Here is a 23,406-nt window from a genome sequence, read left to right on the forward strand (position 1 = left end):
CAAATTATATTTGTGCAGCTATACACTAAAGTAGAAAATATTCCCTATTCTGTTAAGAGATTGTGAAATTGCTCTCTCTCTCTGGTGCAATGATCTTCTCAGAGCCTGGGCTGGATTTCACTAAAACCAAGTGTGGTTTTAGTGAGGGGAGCATGTAAGACACATTGTAGGGCCAGCCTGCCATTTTCCAAGCCAACCCTGAGTTCACCCACATGCTATGAAGAGTTGGCATCTTGCTCACCATATATGAATAAATAATTCAGGCTCAGTTTAATTGACTCCAATGTTATCCTGTTCATGCCAATAACCTGGTTGGTGTGGGCACTTGAGTGAGCAGACTGTTTTTTTTTGTTAAAGTGGGCTTTTAAAAACTCAGGAAGGAAGTGAGATACTATCTTTGGAGAACACCTTTTGCCCTTTGGGCATCCTTTCAGAAGACAGGATCGTGGCCTCCCTTCCCATTTACTCAGACTTTGAAACCCACTCTTATATCCTCCCCATCCTTTCGAAAGTTGCAAATGCCTCCCTGCCCAATGTCCCTGATTTGCTTGGGTTTGCTATTCTATCAGTTGTCCTTTATGGGTGTGCCAACAGGCAATGTTGGAGCTGCTGGTCAGTCATATTGACCAAAGGTTCCAGAGGGTTGTACCTCTTGCCAGTGAGGGGCAGGAAGCCCACTCAGTATGTTCAGTGTCTGGGGCAGGGCTTATTCTGCTTCCTTTGGCTCACTGCTGGCTTTTCTTCCACTTTCCCATCTCAGAACTCCAGCATGAATCTAATTCTATGATGGATTTTGCACAATTTGTGTAAAATCAGATGAATACCTTCGTCTTCAGTCTCTTGCAACGTTTTGAGAAGGGCCTCCCGCGAATACATTGCTCTCCGTAGGTTTTTCCTTTCCATTGCTGTCTTGCTTTCTGCTATTGTCTCCTGTAGAACAAAATAATGATTTTACCTTATTCATACTCAACATGTGTGGACAGAAAGGAAGTGTTACTTCAAGTCATAGCTAAGCCTGTCAATGAAAACCAACCCCAAGAATGAGAACTCAGTTTTATAAATTATTGGACTTCCAGCATTTTGTGATGGAAAAGCTTGTGCACTGAATCACTGCTGATAAAGTATAAATCCATTTTAATTTGTGACAAAAGGAAACTTTTTCTTTGTTTTCTTTTGAGTTTGTTCTTTTTTTTCAAAAATTAAAAATCCAGTCAGTCATCAAAATACATTATCATATTGAAACGAATTTGAGTGTAAGTAAACTGAGAAGATTGAAAAACCTTTTCTAGTTCCTGATCCTGTCTGTTCATTAGTGTTTTCCAAAGTTCAAATAGTTCTGGATCGGAATTCTGGATATCCTTGAGGGTTCCCTCTCTCTGAATTGTACCGTCTTTCATTGCTATAATCTATGGAAATACAATGTACATCAATTAAATATAAGCACATAACTTGCAAATAGTTTTAATGATAAATATATATTTGAACATTAATGTATCTATGAAAACACCATGGTTTGAATTTGCAAAGTGATGATGCTGGAGTCGGGGGCAAGAAAGATGTATGATTTTACGTTACAGCTCCTTGATTAGTGGAGGCAACTGCATGTGTAAACGTGAAGCTGCCTTCAAACAGATCCAATTTTTGTTAGTTGGATGTCAAAAACACAGTGCGTTGACTTTATACTTTTTTAAATAAAAAGGTCTAATCTCACCAGAATTGTTTGTTTTAAAACTGTGGAGGCATTTAAATCTTCTGCACTGGAAATATTTTTAAAATGCTGCAGTTTAAAAATAGAATGTGCCTGCTATTGTCTGTTGATATATACCAGGGGGATATCATTATGGGATTAATGCTATATGACTGATTTCATATCATTATGGCAGTGAAAAGTTGGTTGTTTTGTTTGTGAGTTCTGTTAAATTGACTCAGGCATGGCCAAAAAGAATGTTCTATATTCCAAAGACTTCTTTGTTTCCACCTGTTGCCACAACTTGATTTCTTTCTCCATAAAGTGCCCCTATTTGTTTATATTGGCTCCCTCTCTAATTGTGCTCACTCATCATTCTATTACAAGACAGGTTTACATTATAGAAAGATGATTTATAACCTTATACTCAAACGGTTTACCCAACTGCTGGAAGTTTCCAAAGTGCATACTTAATGAAAAACATGTTGCACCATCAATTTTAATAATTTTGAGTTAGTTCCTTGACTCTCAGGTTAACCTACCACCTCTCTCTCTCTCTCTCTCTCACACATGAGAGAGTAGCCCTATGGTCTGATAAGACTATGGCAACTTTACCTTTCAATAAATAAAACTGTACAATGTATCTGTAGAAAAATGTGTTTGACCATGCTTTTGATAGACAGACACTTAAATCATTGGAATCTTGCTAATAATGCTTGCTGATGCTTCATCCTGAGCAGTTTCCTTGGCAGTTTTGTCAGTGGTAGCTTGCCATTACCTTCCACTTTCAAACAGAGGACAAGAAGAAATACCTCAGGCAAAACAGAAATCAAATGCACATACAGCTAATATTTTTCAATCCCACGCTAGCCATCTAGCCTATTGAGATGACCAGCTCCAAAAAAACCAATCATTTATAAAAATATGTTAAAAATGTAAGTTGTCTCACCCAGTCTGCATGAGGCAAATACTGTAGCTTATGAGTAACCAGCACTACAGTCCGTTTCTCCTCTTGAAGCAGCTTCAGAATTCCATCTTGCATAAGGTGATCACTCAGGTGGATGTCCAGCGCCGAGAATGGGTCATCCTAACAAAACATTTAATCAATATTTGAATTAGTTCCAACTTTCAATTTTACTGAAGAACACACAAAGTGACATGTATATAACAAAAAATGTTATGAACTTATTGGTTCTGTCAAGAACTGAAAGCACGTCTTTGTGGCTTAATGCTTCTTGATTGCGTATTAGCTGAGCAAATATATAAATATTTATATTTAAAGGTGTCAATGCACAATGTCACTTCCTTAAATTATTTAAAAACTCTCTTGTTCCCTACTCCACCAGAATCATCATTTTGTGAAGAACGTTCCAAATTAGTCCTAAATTGCTTTCTATTTAGTTAAAACTCCTTTTCTATGCTTATAGATTAACTTAAAGCCGTATTTAGAAATTATCCATTCTCTAATAGTTAGTAGCATTTATTTCACTTTCAGCTGCCTATTTCAGCAGATTTCTCCCAAGGCTCAAACTTTTCCTCAGAACTCATTCTCTGAGATAATGGATAGCCCTCAGAACCCAGTCTCTGAGATAATGAATAGCTGTCAGTACTTTTCTGCATTATTAAGGAAGTCTGATTATTGCAAAAGTCTAATTTCAAACCTTTTCGCACCTAAATTGCTACAAGTGCAAGCTCAGAATGGTGTGATCACAGCTATGGGATATCAAATGCACAATCACTAGGGTGCATAGCAACCCAGATTTCCTACACAGGCTGCATGGAAGTCAATCCCTTTGAGTTACTGCCCTAAATTTCTGAGAGGAGTTTAATGGACAATTAATGCACAAATACAGTAAGTTATTAAAAATGCTGAGAGGCCAAGGACAAGACGTTGTTTATGTAAAATGGGGTTCTTTAAATTAACAGTAATTCTGAAGATTTGCAATTCACATTATGTCTCTAAGTGAATTGGAAGGACACTTTGTTCATTAATAACAGCACATGTTACTAATTCACTTAAATTTGCAATTATATACAACTCAATGGCTCTGATATTTATCTGTAGCAACAGAAAGTGTTAAAAATGGAAAATCCTAAGTTGAGTTTCAGTACACTGAAGTTCTTTCACTACTGGATGCCATTTCGAGATATTCTGCATGTTTTATGTCCAATACCCTTATTGCAGGAAAGCATGCAAAAGAACAATGTACCAAAGGGAGGTGGCAAGATAATGAAAGATTATTGTTGAAGTGGGATATGGTGGAATTCTTGCTGAGCAGCAAAAAGAAAGGGGAAAATGGTTTCGGGGAGTGGTTAATCATTTTGTTGACCCTGGAAAAACACAACCTCCTCAATTGTTTTTGGATTGGATCTTTCTTCCATGGTTTTCCAAGGGAAGCTAATAGATAAAAATAGATTTAAAGTGAAAGCAAATATCACTCTTTAAAAACTCTTTATCACCTGGACACCTTCTGGGAAGGCGTTGATTTGTTGACCTACCTCTGTTGAAACTGGCTTAAGTTTTTAAATGTTAACTTCTAGTTTGCCTGATCATAACCATATTTTTGAGGGTTAACATTAGCCACAAATGGGAGGTGGAGAATGGAGGGTAATTTTGGGGTGGTTTGGCAAAATCTATTAATCTAAAGCATGTGGCATGCATCCTTGGTATGTCAGTGCTTAGTTCTTGCTTGCATTCCAAACATGCTCTTTCCATGGAGGAACTCATGCACTAAGTACCGTAAACCATGTTGGTACTCAACGTATGGATGGATTCCTCCATTCTCTGCCCATGACCCTACTTCAGGGAACTTCAACATGAGAAAGCACATCTGCTGCTGGTGAACCAGTTACAACCTCCTTTGCTGTGACTCCTGCAGCCTTGCATCTGAGCTCAGTCGAGTAGGGTTGGACCAGTCAGCTTTGACCGGCGGTCCTGTTCCACATCTGCCTCTATCTCTGTACCTCCTCCTGCAGCACGTGCTGTGCTCTTCATATGATCTGAACTTATTGGGGGGCCACTGAACGGAGTATATTTATGCTGGTGGACGGTGCATGTAAGAAGCATAATGGTGCTTCTTCTGAGTTCTGAGGTTGCTCTCGGTGGAAGGATGATAAAAGGAGTTGGTCTCATTATCTCAACATCAGCATCTGTGGAAAACATAAGGAAACCTTGGAGCTCCCTTGGAGATAGTAAGTGTCTGAGTGCTGTGGCTTGCTGCTGTAAAGCAAAGCTGAAAATACAGGGTGATATGTTCCGTTTACCTGTGACTGAAATGTCAGGCCGGAGCTCACACACTGACAACCAGCTGTCAGTTTATGTTTGGCAGAGTGTTCATTGGCATAGATCACGATTTTTTCCCCCATGTGGGGAGGAAGTCCGATCATAAGCTGGCTTAGGTTTGTACAGTGGCCACTGCCCAATCAGTCCCTGAAGAGGAGGTGGTTATGGATGCCATTTTGAAGGTAATTCAGGAGTATCAACAAGTTGACAGATCTCAGTGACAGTGGTTAGATTGTGGCTGAATTTAAGACATCATGGTGTGAAGGTAGCAATTCGAGTACAATGTGGGGAAATGAGAGATTATTCATTTTGGTGTAAAGACCAGATAAACATTTTGTTTAAATGGTGAGAAACTATGAAACATTGATGTTCAGAAAAAAACTTGTGTACAGATCAACAAAGTTAAGATATACGTTGAGTAAGCGATTAGCAAGATGTGTTGGCCATTCGTGTAAGGTGACATGAGTTCAAGACTCAGGAAGTATTGCTGCAGTATTGCTTTACTAAGATTACAGGTGTCAGGTTAGCTTGGATGGCTGATTTGTGAAGCAGTATGATGCCAACAGTGTGGGTTCAATCCCCACACTAGCTGAGGTTACCATGAAGGATCCTCCTTCTCAATTTCTCTATCGTCTGAGGTACAGTTGCCCTCAGGTTAAATCACCACTAGTTGTCTCTCTTTAAGGAGAGAACAGCCCTACGGTCCATGAAGATGATGACGGCATACTGATACTGAGATTACACTTGGAGTAATGTGTATAGTTTTCATTTCTGCAGCTAAGGAAGGATATGCCAGATTGACTTTGTGGATTAAGGAAATATTGAATGGAATAGGTCTGTACTTTCTGCAATTTAGAAGCATGAGAGATAATCTTACTAAAGCATGTAAATTCTTGGAGGGTTTGAAGGGTAAGTTATTGAGTTCAAAAAGGATGTTCTAGATTTTTGCAAGCTAAAAAAATTGAGGAATGTGGGGATAAGGCAGGAAGTGGAGTTAGGTACAAGATCAGTCTTGATCCTACTGAACAACACAGTAGGCTGTAGCTGTCATGTAGCCTATTTCTGCTTTTTATCATATTGTTATCTTAAAAATCTTTCCCACCTTTTAAAAATGGCCAATTTTTAACATTAGCAGAATTTAAGAAAAAAAATCTGAATATCTAATTATTGACTAGAAGATGCAAATTAGCAAGATAATTTGAGGAAACTTAGTACATAATAAATGTATTTTAAAATAGAAACGAACAAATAAATGAACTCACCAGAAATACCACATTAGTTTGCTGATACAGGGATCTTGCAACACTAATACGTTGACGTTGTCCACCACTTAAGTTAATTCCCTGGGGAACATCAGGGGGAAGAAATAAAAAAAGCCAAGCAAAACTCAATTTAGTCACGTAACTACTGCAAAGAGCACAAATGTATATCAACAAATTCATTTCTCACAAACTCATTATCATTTAATTAGAATGAAATGAGGAGGCTGACATCCATCAATATTAGTATGCCATTAAAGCACTTACTTAATCTGATGTTAAAATCCTGTAATCCTTTTGGCATATCAAGACACTGGCCATTTCTTATCTCCCCATCTAGATATATCCATTAAACCTCTGCAGGGAATAGCAAAGAACTAGCTATGGTTTTGCTCCAGCATCTGTGATGGCATGTAAGAGGGTTTGGCGATTTGTAAAGTATTACAGTGCAGGGTAGATATTTGTAATCAACCAGTTGAGACATGTTATGACACACCTCTGGAGCAGGTGGGACTTGAACACACATCTTCTGGCCTCAAGATAGGATACTAAAATTATACCACAGGAGCTTTCCAAGGAGATACCCCACACCAAAGCATCTGAATGACAAACCACTAAGATAATTGGCAGTATACAATTTCATGGCATCCTGTGAGAGAACTTCCAATTATTAAGCATAATGATGTGTTGAAAACCATTCAAAAATAGTCAATAGGATGGCTTAATGGCTCAGCGCAACTAATTGGTAGTCCACTTGAAAGGTATTGATTTCAAGCTGCAATCCCGGGTTTGAATATGGAATCCAAATGGGAGTTGTGCACAATAATAAGACCAGCAAAGCCTTCAATGACACATTAAACCAAGGTAGTGCCTGTCTTTTCCAAATAGATGTTAACGATGCCCTATTCTTGAAAGAGCAGCAATGTTTCTTGGTACCAAGCCCACATTCCTCCCTTAACCAGCAGCACCAAAAGAAAATTGCTTATAGAACTGGGTTTATTTAGGTTAGAGATACGTTAACTCTGGGACAATCAGATTTTAGGTGTTTAAATGATGGACTTACACTGGCAGATTCTAGGATTCTATTGGATGGGATTGGGGGAATACAAAGGCTCCTGATGTTAGCAACCCAAAGCAGAGGGGATTATAACTTCCTTTTTTTTCTGTACACAATTGGCAGGGCCATACTGTGCGCAGTGTGGATGGATCATTTACTTACTTAGCAGTGACTGCATTTGAAAGTAATTCACCATTTAAAAACTATTTGGAAGGCTTTTCAGAAATATGATAAAACATGTTAGAAATCAGTCATTTTTTTCTTAGGACTTAATTAAAATCTCTAGAAGTTAGATGGATAGGCAGACACTTGAGATCGGAAGTGCTCTGTAGTAAATAATATATTCAGTGTTGATGGCTTGTGGTAATGTTTGTGAAGTTTTGAGTGGGCAAATATTCTTGATTTAGTTTGATTATAATTGGGATTATTAAATTATTATGTGGAACTTATTCTGTTGTGATTAAACATGTAGAGTGCCAAGTTTCGAGGGCACAGGTTGAAAATTGGACTTGGTAGGAAATACATTTTTTCATTCTATTTTTTCTTTTATTTTAATTGGATAGAATAGATTTTGACAGTGCTCACAAAAGTGAGCATTAAACATTTCATTCAATTAAATCCCCTATACCAACAACAGCATGTATTTATATAGCAACTTGATAATCACAGCAGTCCATCATACAAAACGTGAGGTGAAGCTACATAATGAGACCTGAGTCAAGGAGACATACACAAAAGCATGTTCAAAAGCAAATGTTTTAAGGAGTGTCTTAAAGTAGGAAAATGTAGTTTAACACTTGAACTGCAGAGCTTAGAGCTTTAGCAGCTGAAGGAATGGCTATTAATAGTGAAGATTAAAATCAGGGACATTCAGGAGGCCAGATATCTTGGAGGAGATTTGAAAATCATGGTCAGAATTAAAATGAAGTGATGCTTAACCAGGAACAGACACAGGTCAGTTAATAAGTTAGGAGAAGGGTGACATCGTTTGGATAAAGTTGATTAAGTTTGAATGTGGGTGACAGGAGTGCATTAGAAGAATGATATCTAAAGCTAACAGATGTATTTCATTGGTTTCATGGAGTGAAGTAGAGATGAAGACAAACAATGGTAAATGACAAACAGTGGTGGTACAACTATGTGGTTGATAGCTTACCCTGAGGTTGAATATGAAAAGATTGCAGATAGACAGTTTGATTCAGCTTCAGGGCTTTGTCACTGAGATGGATGGTGTTCGTGGCTCAGGAACAGAGGTTGCAATGGGGTGCATCACTCAATAGAGACTTATTGTTTTCTAAGAGAAAGAATGGGACTGGATATTGTATGATTTTGGTGATGGGAGGGTGGTAGTATTGGGGATGGAGGGATGGAGGTTGGGGGATGCTCATCCACACCATGTTATGACTGCAGAGCTGACTTCTCTCTCTATTGACTCTCTCTTAATATTTTTCTTCTGGGGAATGCAGTGCCATGGGAATGAGGATTGGCTATCCAACTCCCCTTAAGTTCTGCCCAAGGACAAAAAAAAAGCTACCCATGCCCCCTTTATAATGGCCAATTACATGGAGATATTGCTTGTGCAGTAGGACCTGGTCTTTTGCCAGCCACCTTTTAGGAACTGACATAGTGTATTATAGTGATCATCTGCTAAATATCATAGCTTACACTGATTATTACATACAGTGTAGGCAGATACTATTATTTCCTCCCAAATCTATACCGATGTTACACTATTGTGGAAGTCTTTGTTTGTGATGGAAGTTTTGTTTTAAAAAAAGAACAATTTAAATTGCTGCTTAGAGAGGGGAGATGATCTTTCACAGAATATTTATAGTAAATGATAACAACTGCATACAGTACTATGCTTTGTACTAATAGAATGTTAAAGCCAGGATGTCATGTCTGATCTAGGCCAAGGGGTCACGAAGAGAGGCTGAACAAGTGATGAAAGTGGGAGAAAATGAATACAAGTGACGTAAGTACCCCTCATTAATGGTGATCTGTAAAGTAATTACCTAGGATGTGGGATCTGGTCTTTTACCTACTCTTAACATCAGGGAATGATGTAATATATCAGAATGATCTACATGACAAATAAAAAAGAAAACCCAAAACAACCCCTGATCTGCGGTGGTTGCTCATCATAGGTTTGTGTTATTTTGGAGGTTAGTAAGATTCCCACAACAATTGCCCTATCACTCCCTCAAATGAAAAGCCAGTGTTTGAGTTTGTGCTTATTGCTGATTCTAATCATTATCAGACAGGGAAAAGTAGAGTGAAACAAATTTTGGCTGAAACCCAAGTAATTGGTTTTGACCAAATCAGATTCTTATTGAATGGTAAAAACATTTTTTTAAAAAAAACATAAACATATGGTTACCTACCCTCTCACCAATTTGAGTCTGATCTCCCTGAGGAAGGATGTCAATATCTGGCTGAAGTGAACAAGCATCAATTACTGCTTTATATCTGTGAAGAAAGCAGCAAAGAGTCAATGGGCATGCATTTAATACATCTAACTAATTGATTCAAGGGAAATTAACACAGATTATCCAGCTGGAAACTATTGATTTTATCTGAAAGCCTAATGGATCCTTGAGACATTGTGTAAGCAGTACACCTCTGCATTATTTTGCTGATTCTGACAATAATTTATTTTCCACAATCTTGTACATTTCATCTATGTAAAAGAAAAGCAATGGTTTAGACCAGGCAAACAATGTTGTCGTTACAAGGCAGTGACATGTAGATACTAAGATACATGCTAAAAATTCCTCATGCAGCCCATAAAGGAAATGAAGATGTATTTGAAATTGCAAGAGCTAAAAGAACTTCTAAAAAGTGACACTTAGAAGGAGAAATGTCAGATTTGCAGCTATTCGAGCAACGCTGAGTAGTTACAAAGTTTCTTCTACATAACTAAGTGGAGGGCAATAGAGAGAAGGGTTGACCTAGGCATAGTTGGCTGACAGTTACCATTGAATGGCAGCACACAAGCTGCAGTGGATTCATGAAGGTGGTACAAGACAGATGCATCACCAAAGTAGATCTGCTGGCGCAAGTGGCTGCAATTAGCAGCAGTGATTTTTTTTTCCAAGTTCTTAGTAAATTAATGGCTAATTATCACAATCTACTTCTCATCTCAAGATTGTAGAAAGTTCTTTTATTGTTTTGCCACCATATATATGTAATGGGTTTTGCTCAGAATTACACCAACCCTGGAAAATAACCAGTTTATATAAAAAGTAACATTATATTGACAGTGAATCTAACATTGCTTGACTATTACTTCTGATGGGGTATAAAATAGTGCAGTACTAAGTGACATTCTAAAAGTTTTTTTCTGAGGTTTCTTCTCAACTGTTGACAAAGAATTGTCTTACTGATTTCTTGGTTCTTTCATATTAACATTTATCCACTGTAAACTTAACAAGAGGAGCTCTGCTTACCATCAACAGGACAATGGTGGTAGTATGTAAACATATTGCTAGTAATACTACTGAAATTCCAAAAGCAGGGGAAATCTAGAGTTCATCCCTATTTTAGCAACCACTTTGTTTTCAATGGCAGGCAAGTTAAAAAAAAAAACTAATTCAAGATAATGGACTTATAATGGCCAATCACCAAAATATAGACTATTATTTAAAATAAGAGAGGTTCCCAAAAAATAATGTGCAGTGCACAGGGACCTGGATGTTCCTGTGCATGAAACACAAAAAATTAACATGGAGATGCAGCAAATAATTAAGGCAGCAAATGGAATTTTGGTCTTTATCACTCAGGGGTTGGAGTTTAAAAACAGGGATATTTTGTTTCAAATGTACAGGGTGTTGGTGAGACCTCACCTAGAGTACTGACTACAGTTTTGGTCCTGTATTTAAGAAATAATATACTGGCACTAGAGTCAGTTCAATGAATTTCTGGGTTGATTCAGCAAGAATGGCAAAACAAGTTAGGCCTTTATTCATTGAGCTTTACAAGAACAAGGAGCTTTACAAGAACAAGAACAGAAATCTGAGGGGATTTGACAAGAGTGAATATTGTGAAAATGTTTTCATTGGTGGGGAAATCTCTTACAAAGGGACATATTTACAGAATAAGGGGACACTCATTTAAAGCTGAGATGAAAGATTTCTTTTCTCTGAGATAGTCAATGTCTGAAATCCTCTCCCCTGGAGAATTGAGGACTGATCACTTGAAGGAAGAGGTAGAAAGGTTTCTTGAAATATTAGCTATGAGGAGGAAACAGCAAACAGGGGTTGAGGCCTGGGGCAGATCAGCCATGATCTTGTTGGTCAGTGGAGCAGTCTTGAGGGACCGAATGCTCTAATCCTCCCTCTTTTTCTTATGTTCTTTTGCAGTAGGTTCTCAACAACTGAATTAAGACACTTGGGTTTTTTTTTAAAGAATATGTTGTATGGATCTCTGGCCAATTATTAGAGGATTGTGGCAAGATTCAAGTCAGAGAATATTTCATCAAAGCTGAGAACTTTTTTTCCATCAATCTTGATTACATTAGAACTTGTGCCTTTGAGGTGAAATGTAAGTTTTCTTTATCATGCTATTCACTAAACTTGGATTAAATTTTGAATGATTGATTGAATTCTTCCTTACTGTATGCTACCTGTTTCACGATGGCTTTAGATAGAGAACCGTCCAACGCATTGCATCCTCAGCAAGAAATATATTGTTGTCAAATCATTGAACAAACTACCTAACAACAGCACTCAAAAGAAACACCATCTGTCATGCTTTGTAAAACGTTGCTATTTTGGATAGATTTTCGCCTACTGAACCATTAGTGTTGCAAATATTGACAGAGGCATTTACTATTTGATGTGGCTGTACAACCTTCATTATGTTATTTATGCACCATGTGAGAAGTATAGACCATCATTACAGCCCAAACTAAGCAAATGTCATTAAAGTATTAGGTCATTACTGCAAGTATATGCCTTTTGGAAGGAGAAACAACCCGACCCCTTCCTCTGCCACCAGCCTGAACCCTGAGGACTTGACATAACACCCACATTAGCAGCCTGTTGACCCAAATAACCCCCTCCCACCTTCCTTGTCACATCCAACCCACCTTCTGGTTTCCTGCAGTCCTGATACCACAAGCTCCTATCTCATGCAGGTTCCAATCAGCCTCCCTCCTGCCAACTTCGGGCAAACCTCTCCCAGCCACATGGACACATGCCCACCAAACTCACTGTCAGTTCGAACCCTATCCTCAAACTACCTTAAGTACTCCATCAATGTACCTGGCACCCTAACTTCATATATGCCTTGTATAATTACCCCTTCACAGCAGTCAGAACATGACACTGTGATGGCTACAAAAGAGGGTGTAGTCTGATTTCTCCCAACCATCCTTCCCTATGAGGGAACTATTTGATTTCAGGTACAATCTGGATTTCTGAAGGAGCTGAGATAGGAATTCCTGGTTCAAAATGCAGAATTCTGTTTAAGGGAAAAAGACACAAGCAGAATGGCAATCAATTGTGATTGCCACTCTTTGGAACATACAAACTAATACTTCTCTCCAGTCAGTTAGGAAGTTTCTAGATCACTTATGCTAGATTTGACAGCTATCTGACCATACAGATCAGAGGGGCAACATCAAAGAGCTGGTAACTGATTGAGGAATGTGTCTTTGTTTGTGTCAGTGATGTGTCTGTGCATGTATTATGTATTTGGCATGTGTGTGCTTATAGGTTTGGTACATGTATATGTGTGTGTTTGGTATACATACATTGTGCAAAATGACACCAGTATTATGCTTAAATCCAACATCCAATAGAGTAGACCTTGACATTGTGTCATTGTATTAAATTGGGGACCCAGTCTCTCCCTATTTTTATGTTCACTGATTTAAATGTTTTGTATTAAGTGTAGACTACTAAAAGTGATCATATATAAAATAGATTCAGTTTTTAAAATTTGAATCAAACTTTGTTTCTGTAATACACAGTTTCAGCTACTTGTTTATAATTTGTTATCTGTCTTAGTGAACTTTTTCAATTCTCCTGAATAAAACAATAAATATAGAAAACAAAAACAGAAATAATTGGAGAAATTCAGCAGGTGTGGCAGCATATTTATTGCACAATTATTTCAGATCCAGTGACCCTTCTTCAGATTTTATTTTGTTTTCAAATGGGAAATAACTAGATTTAGTTTGAATAATGCTTAAGTTTTAAATCTCTAGACAAGATTGAAGAACTATTTAAAAAGAAACTTGCAAAAAGACATGAAAAGCAGCAACCTTTTTTTAACTTCTGCAGACAAATCAGGCAAAGGATCAAACAGCTATGGATCTAGCACTATTTAATGATAACTGATATCTTTTCTTGAGAACAGATAGATATGCAGGTATAATTGGGTCAATAAATATAACAGATTGATTACAGACAGCAAAGGTGAATCTTTTATTGGCTTAATCTAAAGTTTAACTTTAAAAAAGTAGAAAACAATAATGATTTACACATGAAACTTGTTTTTCTTTTTCTTAAATGTCATCTACAGTTTTCTCATCAATGAGAGAAAAATGCAATGGCATAAGACACAAATGAACTATTTAATTACTTGAACTAAGTTACTTTTAAAATTCCTTTTGATGGCCTCAGGAGATCATCACCTGAATAGATTACCCTTTCTGATATGTACATTATAATCGGAGGAGAAGATTTTAAATTTCTTTGGAATGGCCCTGCTAACTTTGCCTATGCTTTCATGACATTTCAAGCAAAACTGAGGAATGGAGAAGAACCATCTCTGTTATACTATCTTGACCCAGTCCAATTTCTACTATATGCATTTCCTCACACCTCTCTTCAATTGCACCATTCCTGCTGTAATCAGCTCATCTCAAGGAGCATTCAAACCCTTTCCACCTGCCAGGTAATCAATCTGGTTAAATGCTAGGTGAGAGATTTATCCAAACAAAGACATGCCTTTACAATCTTCTTGGCTTTTGATTCTCTGCTCTTGTAGAATGGGTTGTCTACAGTTCTCCCACTCTCCACAGTGCCCTCAATGGAACTCAAAACTATCTTCTCTACATTGATCTTATCAAGCCACTTTATCATTTAAAAGATTGCTGGAAGTCTCTTATCAGACTTCAATACAAAAAGCACCTGTTTGTTCTGTCATTGTTGTCAGTTGTCAGTCTAGTAAGGAAGCCATTGTGATGTTTCTGCTCAGGCCCAAGGTAAAATTCTATTGACTCAACATGACATGTTAATCCATGATAAACCTAACTGCTTTAAACTGGCACATCATCAGCCTGCAGATTAAAATGGGAAATGGACCAAAAGTGTGTAAGGAAAATAGTTGCTTTTAACAGCTCTCTTATCTAGGCTAATAGGATTAAAAACTGTTCCTGCTATTTTCCTTGAGAAATAAATATAAACAAAATCGGGAACTTTTATAGAAACTTCGCGCAAGAATTCTGCTCCCTCAAAAACACTGATACAGTAATGTCCTCTCCCAAACTCTTAAATACTTAATAACCCATATCAAATACCCCCAGTCAAAATAAGACCGAAGAAGTTCAATGTTTATGCTCCATGTCTATTCTATAAATTAAATGTTATATAACATTTATTACCTCTGTTTGTTAAATGGATTTCCAAAGGTGATGTTCTCTTCTACAGTGGTGTTCAATATCCAAGGTTTCTGTGCAGCATAGGCCACAGCACTCCTTCTCCTAAGATAACAAACACACTAAGTGCTGAGATACTAAGGTGCATTTATTCTGAGAATAACATTAAACTATTTAGAACTTACAAGATCCTGTCTTGAATGACCCTTGAAGATTTTCATGCTCTTTCGCATGTTGTACCTCATTGGATGGCATTCACAAGACAACTATAATTCCACTGATTAGAAACTTTAAATATTTGAGATGTATCAACCTTTTTCACTGAACTTTCAACCAATTAATTTGTCTATGTTTCAAATTTCGTTTGGTACTTATTTAAACTGATTTGCAAACATGTGGCAATTGTAGTAGGGTTCTTTGTTAAATCAGATTGGAAAATGTTCCTGACAATATTGGAAGTTCATTTTATTTCCCTTGCCAATGAATATTGTTATGATCCCTGTAAAAACCAATAACCTTTATAAAAAGAAATTTTAGCTAAAACCTGAAAGAATGATTTATAAGACGTTTTGCTATCACTAATAATCACATCAACCATGAGTGAATTAAAAAAACCATCATTGACGAAACACTATTGTTGGACACAACCTCTTTTTTAAAGAACAGAACTTTCCACTATTACTTTTAACATAACCATAAAACTCATTTCACCAGTAAACGCTACACTGTCACTTACTATTCATTCAGGTTCCAACACTCATTCCAAATTAATATTTTGTTCTCTATGGTTTACTTCTATTCATTTCTCATCACAGCTTGTTAATATTTAACTACAGAACTTTCTTCTGTGGAGAGGATTCTTCCTGACAAATCTCCCTTTGGTGCAAGCTACGCAAATTTTGCAGCCGAGTTTCAAAGCCTCACGAATTTTGGCCTTTTAAATCTGAGTATGAGATCCCAACCCCATGCTTGCTTTGCGATTCATAAAGATTTTGATCCTCCGATCTTTCTCTCGGATCCTGGCAAACTAACTTGTCCATTATTTTCAGGAAAATCCTAGAAAACATTCCCCTCTCATACTCATCTGTCTGGGATGGTGACTGACATGGGCTTTGTAACCATGCAGAAATGCTAATCACCTTTTTTTAATACTCCAAACATATTTCACATTGGAATTAAATTAACAGTTTAGAGCACAATTATTTACAAACTGGCATTTTCAGCACATTGCTTGGACTTCTGAGATTCAGTCTGACCATTGTAAACACAGATGTTGCTTCCATTCCTGCTAATGTGGACATTTTACACAATACTTGTAAAACATCAAGCCTTTCTTTTATCTTCAAGAGCCCGATTACCCAGGCTTGTGGTCAGAGACTTCAGCACAGGTCACCTGAACCCCTCTTGACTCTAAATTAAAGACAATCCAAAAAATAACTTCTGAATCGCTCAAATATAAAATAATCAAGGACTCTTGATTTGACAACACAGGCTGACAACTACATAACACTTATCCATGCTAGATACAAAAACATCTTAAATTATAATAATCTGACAATATTTTCACTGCTTGACGCAATAACAAATGCATAACGTTGTGATACTTGTTTAATTATCATTACCATTCAGGGACATCAGAAAAATATCTCAAAGGTATACTCTTAATAGCTAAACTATAACTAAGGATTTTCCCATTCCATTTCCTTTTAAGAAATGTTTAGCTAATCCCTTTGGAAGATGTTATTTTATAGAAAGGACTAGAATTTTCAGCAAGGACTGAATGAACTTAATGACATGAGGATCTTGATGATATATGCATTTAACCAGATACCTCACACCTCTCTGCCATTTTAAGAATGTGCAGTGTGACACAGCACCCAAAAGAAATTAAAATAAATGTTAAGATGTTACAGATTTTACACCAAACATGTATAGGTAAAGTCAGGTAAAGTCTTCCATAAAAGAATTAATGATAGTTATGTGGTCAGAGGATGCAGGAACATCACCAGTGGAGACATACAGCCTAGGTAGGGTTGCCAACTCTGGTTTCTTATATTTGTAGGAGATCTCATATATCCTCCTACTTTGAATTCCTGTCCTAGATCACCAATTATGTCCATTTCAACGTACCTCTCTCCTTGGAAAACTATCTGCTCGTAATTGTCTAAACAATCAAATTGTCTTTTGATCTCACCTCTGAATGTTGATTAGTTTAAAAATATTAAAGAAACTTTTTTAAAAAATCACAGCTCACAAAATATGACGTATAAGTTTGATTGTAGCAGTGCCATAACAATTAATATTCAATATCTGTAAACTCTGGGATGATCCTGGAGATTTGGCAACCCTAAACCCAGGGGATACACCCAACAAAATCTGCAAATATTCACTATTGTGAAGCAACACCAGGAGGAATTTTGGTAATAGAACAGCTTTCCATTGATGGGAAAGAACAAGTTGAGATACCTCACTTCAACATCAACAGTCGAGTCTTCCTCCGTACCACTGCAATATTTTAAACAGAAAGAGCACAAAGTATTACGTCTCCTCAGGACGATGAAACATGTATTATTTCAGTTAATTCTTCCAAAATATACAAATATGAAATGCAGGAGATACACAGCTGTTCAGTCATCTGCATATATACCTTCAATAGAATAAGACTACCTTCTGTACAAATTGTTGTCCTTTACACAACTTTCCAATCCTTTTTTGTCAAATAGCATACCTCATCCACCAGATTTTTTTTTTCCTCCACCAGTCTCTTTCTTGGGAAAGATAATTGACAAAAGATTCCATCCAAAATATTAAGCCATATTTCTGTTTGAGTTGCTGACTGGACTGTTATCTATTTCATGCTCCTAACCATTCATGTTTTTTGCTGTTATCCCTCAAAAATAGAGTTCATACTGCTGTTTCAAAGAGAGGGGGTAGTGTTTTTCTCATAATGTTTTATGGGGAAGGGGGCTCTGTTGGCAGAGTATTTGATGCTTCAGTTTTGAAACCTTTAAACAATGTTTGTTAAATGCAAATTATATTGGACTGTCTATCAGACTAATTTCTTTTTAAACCGATCTTTGAGGCACACCATTTTATTTTCAGGATGGTTGGAGCTAGAGGATTTTTAGCTGGTCTGGAGGTCAAATTGAAATTTGATTGACCTGATTGGTCATTTCAGTTTTGTAAGAGTATTGGGTGGAACGTGTTAGTGATATAAAAAAATAAATAAATAAATGCCTAACAGATAAACCCTTCATTAAATTCAATAATTTGCTCCAACTGATTTTTTTTTCCAAACGCACTTCCAAGTTTATAATCTCATTAAATGGATGGACCTGTGATGAGTTTTTTTAAAAAGTAGCATAAAATTATTGACCCCTTTATAATTGGCCAGACGCATTTCCTTTTGTGGGGATGTGATCCAACAAAGTTGTCAAGTTAACGTTCTGCAATAGGTAAATTTAGGAGTCATCTTTATGAACTTGTGCTATCATGAGAAGTGAAAATGTGAACTAAGTAGTGAGGCAGAATAGTTTTGAGCTTTTGAGAGGACTTAAGATGAGTGCCTGAGGAGGAATGCAGCAGAGCAATATACTGAAGAAATAAAATTGAATAAGGTGAGGCTCATGTGGAAGATCAACATTGCCGTAGGATGAATAGTCTATTCTGTGCAGTAGATTTAATGGAATTCTTTGGAAAATCTCCATTTATTTCCATTTTGATTGAGACGTAGGTTGTAACTATAAAGTTATTATCTGCTAACGGTCATCCAATATTGTTTTCAATGCTTGAACATATTGTTCTTCCCATCTCCATTCCTCCAAAGAATGATGCATGATTTCAATTTATGAATCAGGGGGTAAGGCTTCTATATTTGGACTTGCACCGTGCACAAGGGGGACATAATGGAGATTTTCAAATTCTGTCATGAATTAATAAAATTTGGTTAACTCCAGTGAATGAAAAATCACAGCTGATGGAAACTCCTATTTGTGCCACGTTAATGTAAGCCTTATTTTACAAGACATTTTATTTAACAACGATATTTTGAGTCCATTAGATGCATTCACTGAAATAGTCATCAGTTGTTCCAAGTTGCCAAAATCAAGGAAGCTGATAATTCTTAGCCTTTGATAAGTTGTTCAAAAACAAATTACACTATTTGGTATGATAATCTTGGTGTTGCCTAAATTGTACACTGCGAGCAGTATGTCCTGTTCTTACAACATCAAGGGGACCAAACAATATAAAACTGCAGTGATAAATCATTCATAGAGTAAAGGTTATCAATCTGAACTGTTAAGTGTGTTCCTCTGCTCACAGATGTTGCCTGATCTGCTGAGCATTTCCACCATTTTAGGATTTATTTCAGATTTACAAACTCTACAGTAGCTTGCTTTTGTATAAGACACTCTGTCTGTCTGTAGACTACCAATTCATGGAAATAAACAACATGTGGGAATGAACAAGCCAGAGACTGATAAAGAGAATTTATTGAAAATCATCAGCAGGATCAAGCATTAATTATAGAGAGAGAAAAACACAGTTAATGTTTCATCTGGTGAAAGGGCATCAAACTGAAGTGTTAACTTTGTCTCTCTCGCCTCAGATGTTGCATGGCTTGCTGAGTATTTACAGCAATTTTTTTGATACTTTTCATATTTACAGCATCCGCAATATTTTGTTTGTGACCAAAATTGTTTTTAAATCTTGTCCTTCAACTGCTGAGCTAAAGCCAAAGGATTTTAGGGCAATGTAGTGAACAGAATTGAAGACCATACCTGCTATTTCCTTCCATGCGCTCACTGTCAGTAATACCAGGGGAATATAAAGGAAACACATAATAAAAAGAGGATGAAATAGAAACAGAGAACAATGAATTTTCACTTATATAGCACCATTTTCAACATCAGAATGTTCCGACATGCATTTCAGTTAATTAGATAGTTTTGCAGTATAACAGCAATGAATGAAATGTGATAGCCAATTTACTCAAATTGAAGTCCTATGCTAGATATGAAATAAATGAATGATTCATTTATTTTTAGGTGTTAATTGAGTGATAAGTATTGGATAAAACAGTGGAAAAAAGTCTTCATCTAAGAGTGCCCTGTGATCTTTTATGGTTCATCTGAGAAAGGAGGGAGGGACTCTATTTCACATTTCATCAGGAAGACAAAAAATGAACATAATAACCTTTAACCCGCAAGCATCACAACAAGGAAAATACATAATTATTTAAGTTAGTTCTTGGGAAGTGGACATTGCTGGCTAAGCCATCATTCATTGCCCATCGCTTCATTGACCTAAAAAGGTGGTGAATGTGATCTTGAACTACTATTGACCTAAAGATGTAGGTGCATTCATAGTGCTGTTTGGGAGGTCGTTCCAAGATTTTGACTGAGCAAGAATGAAGGAATAATAACGTCGTTCCAAGTCAGGATGGTGCATGTCTTAGAGGGGAACTTGCAGGTGATGGTGTTTTAAAGCAGCATCTGCTGCCTTTGTCCTTCTAGGTGGTAGAGATTGCAGGTTTGAAAGGTCTATTGAAGCAGCTCGTTGAGTTACTGCAGTGCATCTTGGACATGACACACACAGTTGCCACTGTACATCAATGGTAAAAGGAGTAAAAGTGGATAGTGGTAGATCAAGCAGTACACTTCGGCGTGGATGGTACTGAATTTCCTGAGTGTTGTTAGAACTGCACCCATCCATGCATGTGGACAATATTCCATCACAATCCTGACTTGTGCCTGAATTCCCAGCCTCTAACTTGGTCAACGGTGACCCCAAGAATATCAGTTGTAGGGAATTCAGTGACAAAGTGGCCATTGAATGTCAAGGAGGTAATGATTAAATTCTCTTTTGCGTTGTGCAAACCCTATTTACCACTTAGGGTAATAGAGCCATTCAACACAGAAACAAACCCTTTGGTCCAATTCGTCCATGCCCACCAGGTTTCCCAAATTAAATTAATCCCATTTGCCTGTATTTGGTCTATATTCCTCTAAACCTTTCCTATTCATGTACCCGTTCAAGTTTCTTTTAAATGTTTTAACTGCCCAAGTTGGAATGTTGCCCAGATGCTTCTGTTTCTTAGGAGGCTTGAATGGTGAAGCACATTGTCCAATCATCAGAGTACATCTCCATTTCTGATCTTATGGTGGATGGAAGGTCATCAATGAGGTGGCTGAAAATGGACGGGCCTGAGACACGATCCTGAGGAGGTCCTGCAGTGACCTTAAAGAGTTGATTGATTTTCAAAATCCTCAACCACCTTCCCTTCTGCTAGGCACCCCCATTTGAAACAGATACCACTGATTTCCATTAATTCCAGTTTTGTAAGGGTTCCTTGATGTCATATTCCTTTAAGTGCTGCCTTTATCTCAAGGGCAATCACTCTTGCTTCACTTCTGGAGTTTATCTCAAATGACCCTGTTTGGATCAAGACTGCAATGAGGTCAGGAGCTGAGTATCCATGGCAGAACCCAAACTGAGTGTCAGTGAGCAGGTTATTCCTGAGAACATGCTGCTAAATAGCACTGTTGGTGGTGTCCACCACCATTCATTATTAAGAGTGGCTGAACTGCAGAGCTTAGATCTTAAAGTTGATTGTGAGTTCTCTTAAACCTGTCTATTGTATGTTGCTTTCAGTGTTTGGCATGCAAGTTATCCGGCATTCATCAAGTGGATACCTCATGTTTTTGATATGCCTACTGCTGCTCCTGGCATGCCCTCCACTCTTCATTGAACCAGTGCTGATCACCTAGCTTCCTGGTAATATAGAATGTGTAATATTCAGATTATGGTTGAATATAATTCTGCTGCTGCTTATTGCCCACAGTGCCTCAAGGATACCCAGTTTTAATTTGCTAGATCTGTTTGAAGTCCAGCTCATTTAGCATGTTGGTAATGTAAGACAATACAGTGAGGGACACCTTCAACATGAGGACAAGACCTCATCTCCACAATGTCTATGCACCTATCATTTCTATGCATACTGCTTTGCATGGGGGGGGGGGTGACAGCCTAGTGGTATTATCACTGAACCGCTTATCCAGAGACCCAGGTCATATTCTGAACACCAGGGTTTGAATTGTTTCCCAGTTAATGGTGAAATTTGAATTCAATAAAAATCTGAAATTAAGAGTCTAATGATGATTATGAAACTATTGCTGATTGTTGGAAAAACACATTTGGTTCACTAATGTCCTTTAGGGAAAAAAACTGCCATCCTTATCTAGTCTGGCCTACATTTGAGTCCAGATCCACAGCAATGTGGTTGACTCTTAACTGCCTGCTGGGTAATTAGGGATGGGCAATAAATGCTGGCCCAGACAGTAATGCCAACATCCCATGAGCGAATAAAAAAAAGAAAAATCAGGTGGATTAGAGTGATCAAGGGAGGTTTTCCTTCTTTTTGAATCCTTCGCACCTGCTGCAGACCCAGTATATCAAATTTGTTCTTTATGACTTGGTCAACTTTGAGAGTAGATGTGCTACCAAACTATGGACATGGCAGTCTCCCATCCAGAGTACATTTTGTGACCTTACTATGCCCAGTTCTTCCTCCAATTGGTATTCAACATGAAGTAGCACGGATGCATTAATCAAGGAGCAAGGGGTGGTGGTGTCGAGAGTGGTACGTGGCAATAAGCAGGAGGTTTCCTTGCCCATGTTTAACCTGATGCCATGAGATGCCATGTCAATTTCGACGACTTCCAGGTTAACTTTCTCCTGACTGTGCAACAGTGTTGACACCTGTATTGTGTCTGCCCTGTCAGTCGGACAGGATGTACCCAGGGCTGGTGATGGTGGTGTTTAACACATTGTCTTTAAGGTCCAATTCTGTGATTCTGACTACTTCAAAGCATGCTTGGCCATTCTGTGGAACACCTCTATCAACTTTGCAATAAACTCCATATTAATAAGAAGAACTTTGCAAACTTGACAGGGTTGAGTTATAGTTTCTGGAACCCAAATTGATGCTGGGTGGTCTGTCCAGTTTTGTTACTTGCTATAGACTTTGCATTGATTTTGATACAACTAATTTGCTTGCTAGGCCATTTTAGAGGCCAGTTAAGAGTCAAGCACACTACATATAGGGAGACCAGCATTCCTTCCCGAAAGGATATTAGTAAACAAAATCAGGCTTTATAACATAGACTCTGGTTACATGATCATCACATGATAATCATTAAACTACCTTTGTAATTCCAGATATTTTATTACATTTTAGTTTCACTATCTGCTGTTGTGGCATTCAAACCCATGCTCTCATAACATGAGACTGGGGCTCTGGATTACTAGTCCAATGTTAATGCCACTACATCTCCACCTTCTATTAAAACATTTCTGCAATCTGTAATTGCTTTTAAGGTTGTTTGAAAAGGAATTTTCAGAGTTTGGGTCAATTGTGAAGGGATCAATTGTAATCTTCCTGAATAATAAGAAATAGTGACCCATCTAAACGGGTGGTCCCTGACCTGGAACAGAAAGAGGTAAGGAAGATGT

At 37.6% G+C, this 23,406-nt stretch overlaps 1 protein-coding gene across 9 annotated transcripts in view; it reads right to left on the minus strand.

Annotated features, from left to right (window-relative positions):
- abcc8 (ATP binding cassette subfamily C member 8) overlaps positions 1-23,406 on the minus strand; it is a 230,583-nt gene that overhangs the window by 51,663 nt on the left and 155,514 nt on the right. For 8 of the 9 annotated variants that reach the window (XM_043705956.2, XM_043705950.2, XM_043705957.2 and 5 more), the window contains 8 exons: positions 19,674-19,697; positions 17,359-17,397; positions 14,899-14,997; positions 9,671-9,755; positions 6,233-6,313; positions 2,637-2,774; positions 1,281-1,406; positions 825-930 (listed from right to left, as the gene is read on the minus strand). In XM_043705956.2, the coding sequence (XP_043561891.2) occupies positions 825-930; positions 1,281-1,406; positions 2,637-2,774; positions 6,233-6,313; positions 9,671-9,755; positions 14,899-14,997; positions 17,359-17,397; positions 19,674-19,697 (698 nt within the window). The remainder of the gene's footprint in view (positions 1-824; positions 931-1,280; positions 1,407-2,636; positions 2,775-6,232; positions 6,314-9,670; positions 9,756-14,898; positions 14,998-17,358; positions 17,398-19,673; positions 19,698-23,406) is intronic. The other variant, XM_043705955.2, reaches the window with a different exon arrangement.

This window comes from Chiloscyllium plagiosum, unplaced genomic scaffold, assembly GCF_037043375.1.
Source record: "Chiloscyllium plagiosum isolate Xiang-an unplaced genomic scaffold, Cpla_swu_hap1 HiC_scaffold_18, whole genome shotgun sequence".
Taxonomy (NCBI): domain Eukaryota; kingdom Metazoa; phylum Chordata; class Chondrichthyes; order Orectolobiformes; family Hemiscylliidae; genus Chiloscyllium; species Chiloscyllium plagiosum.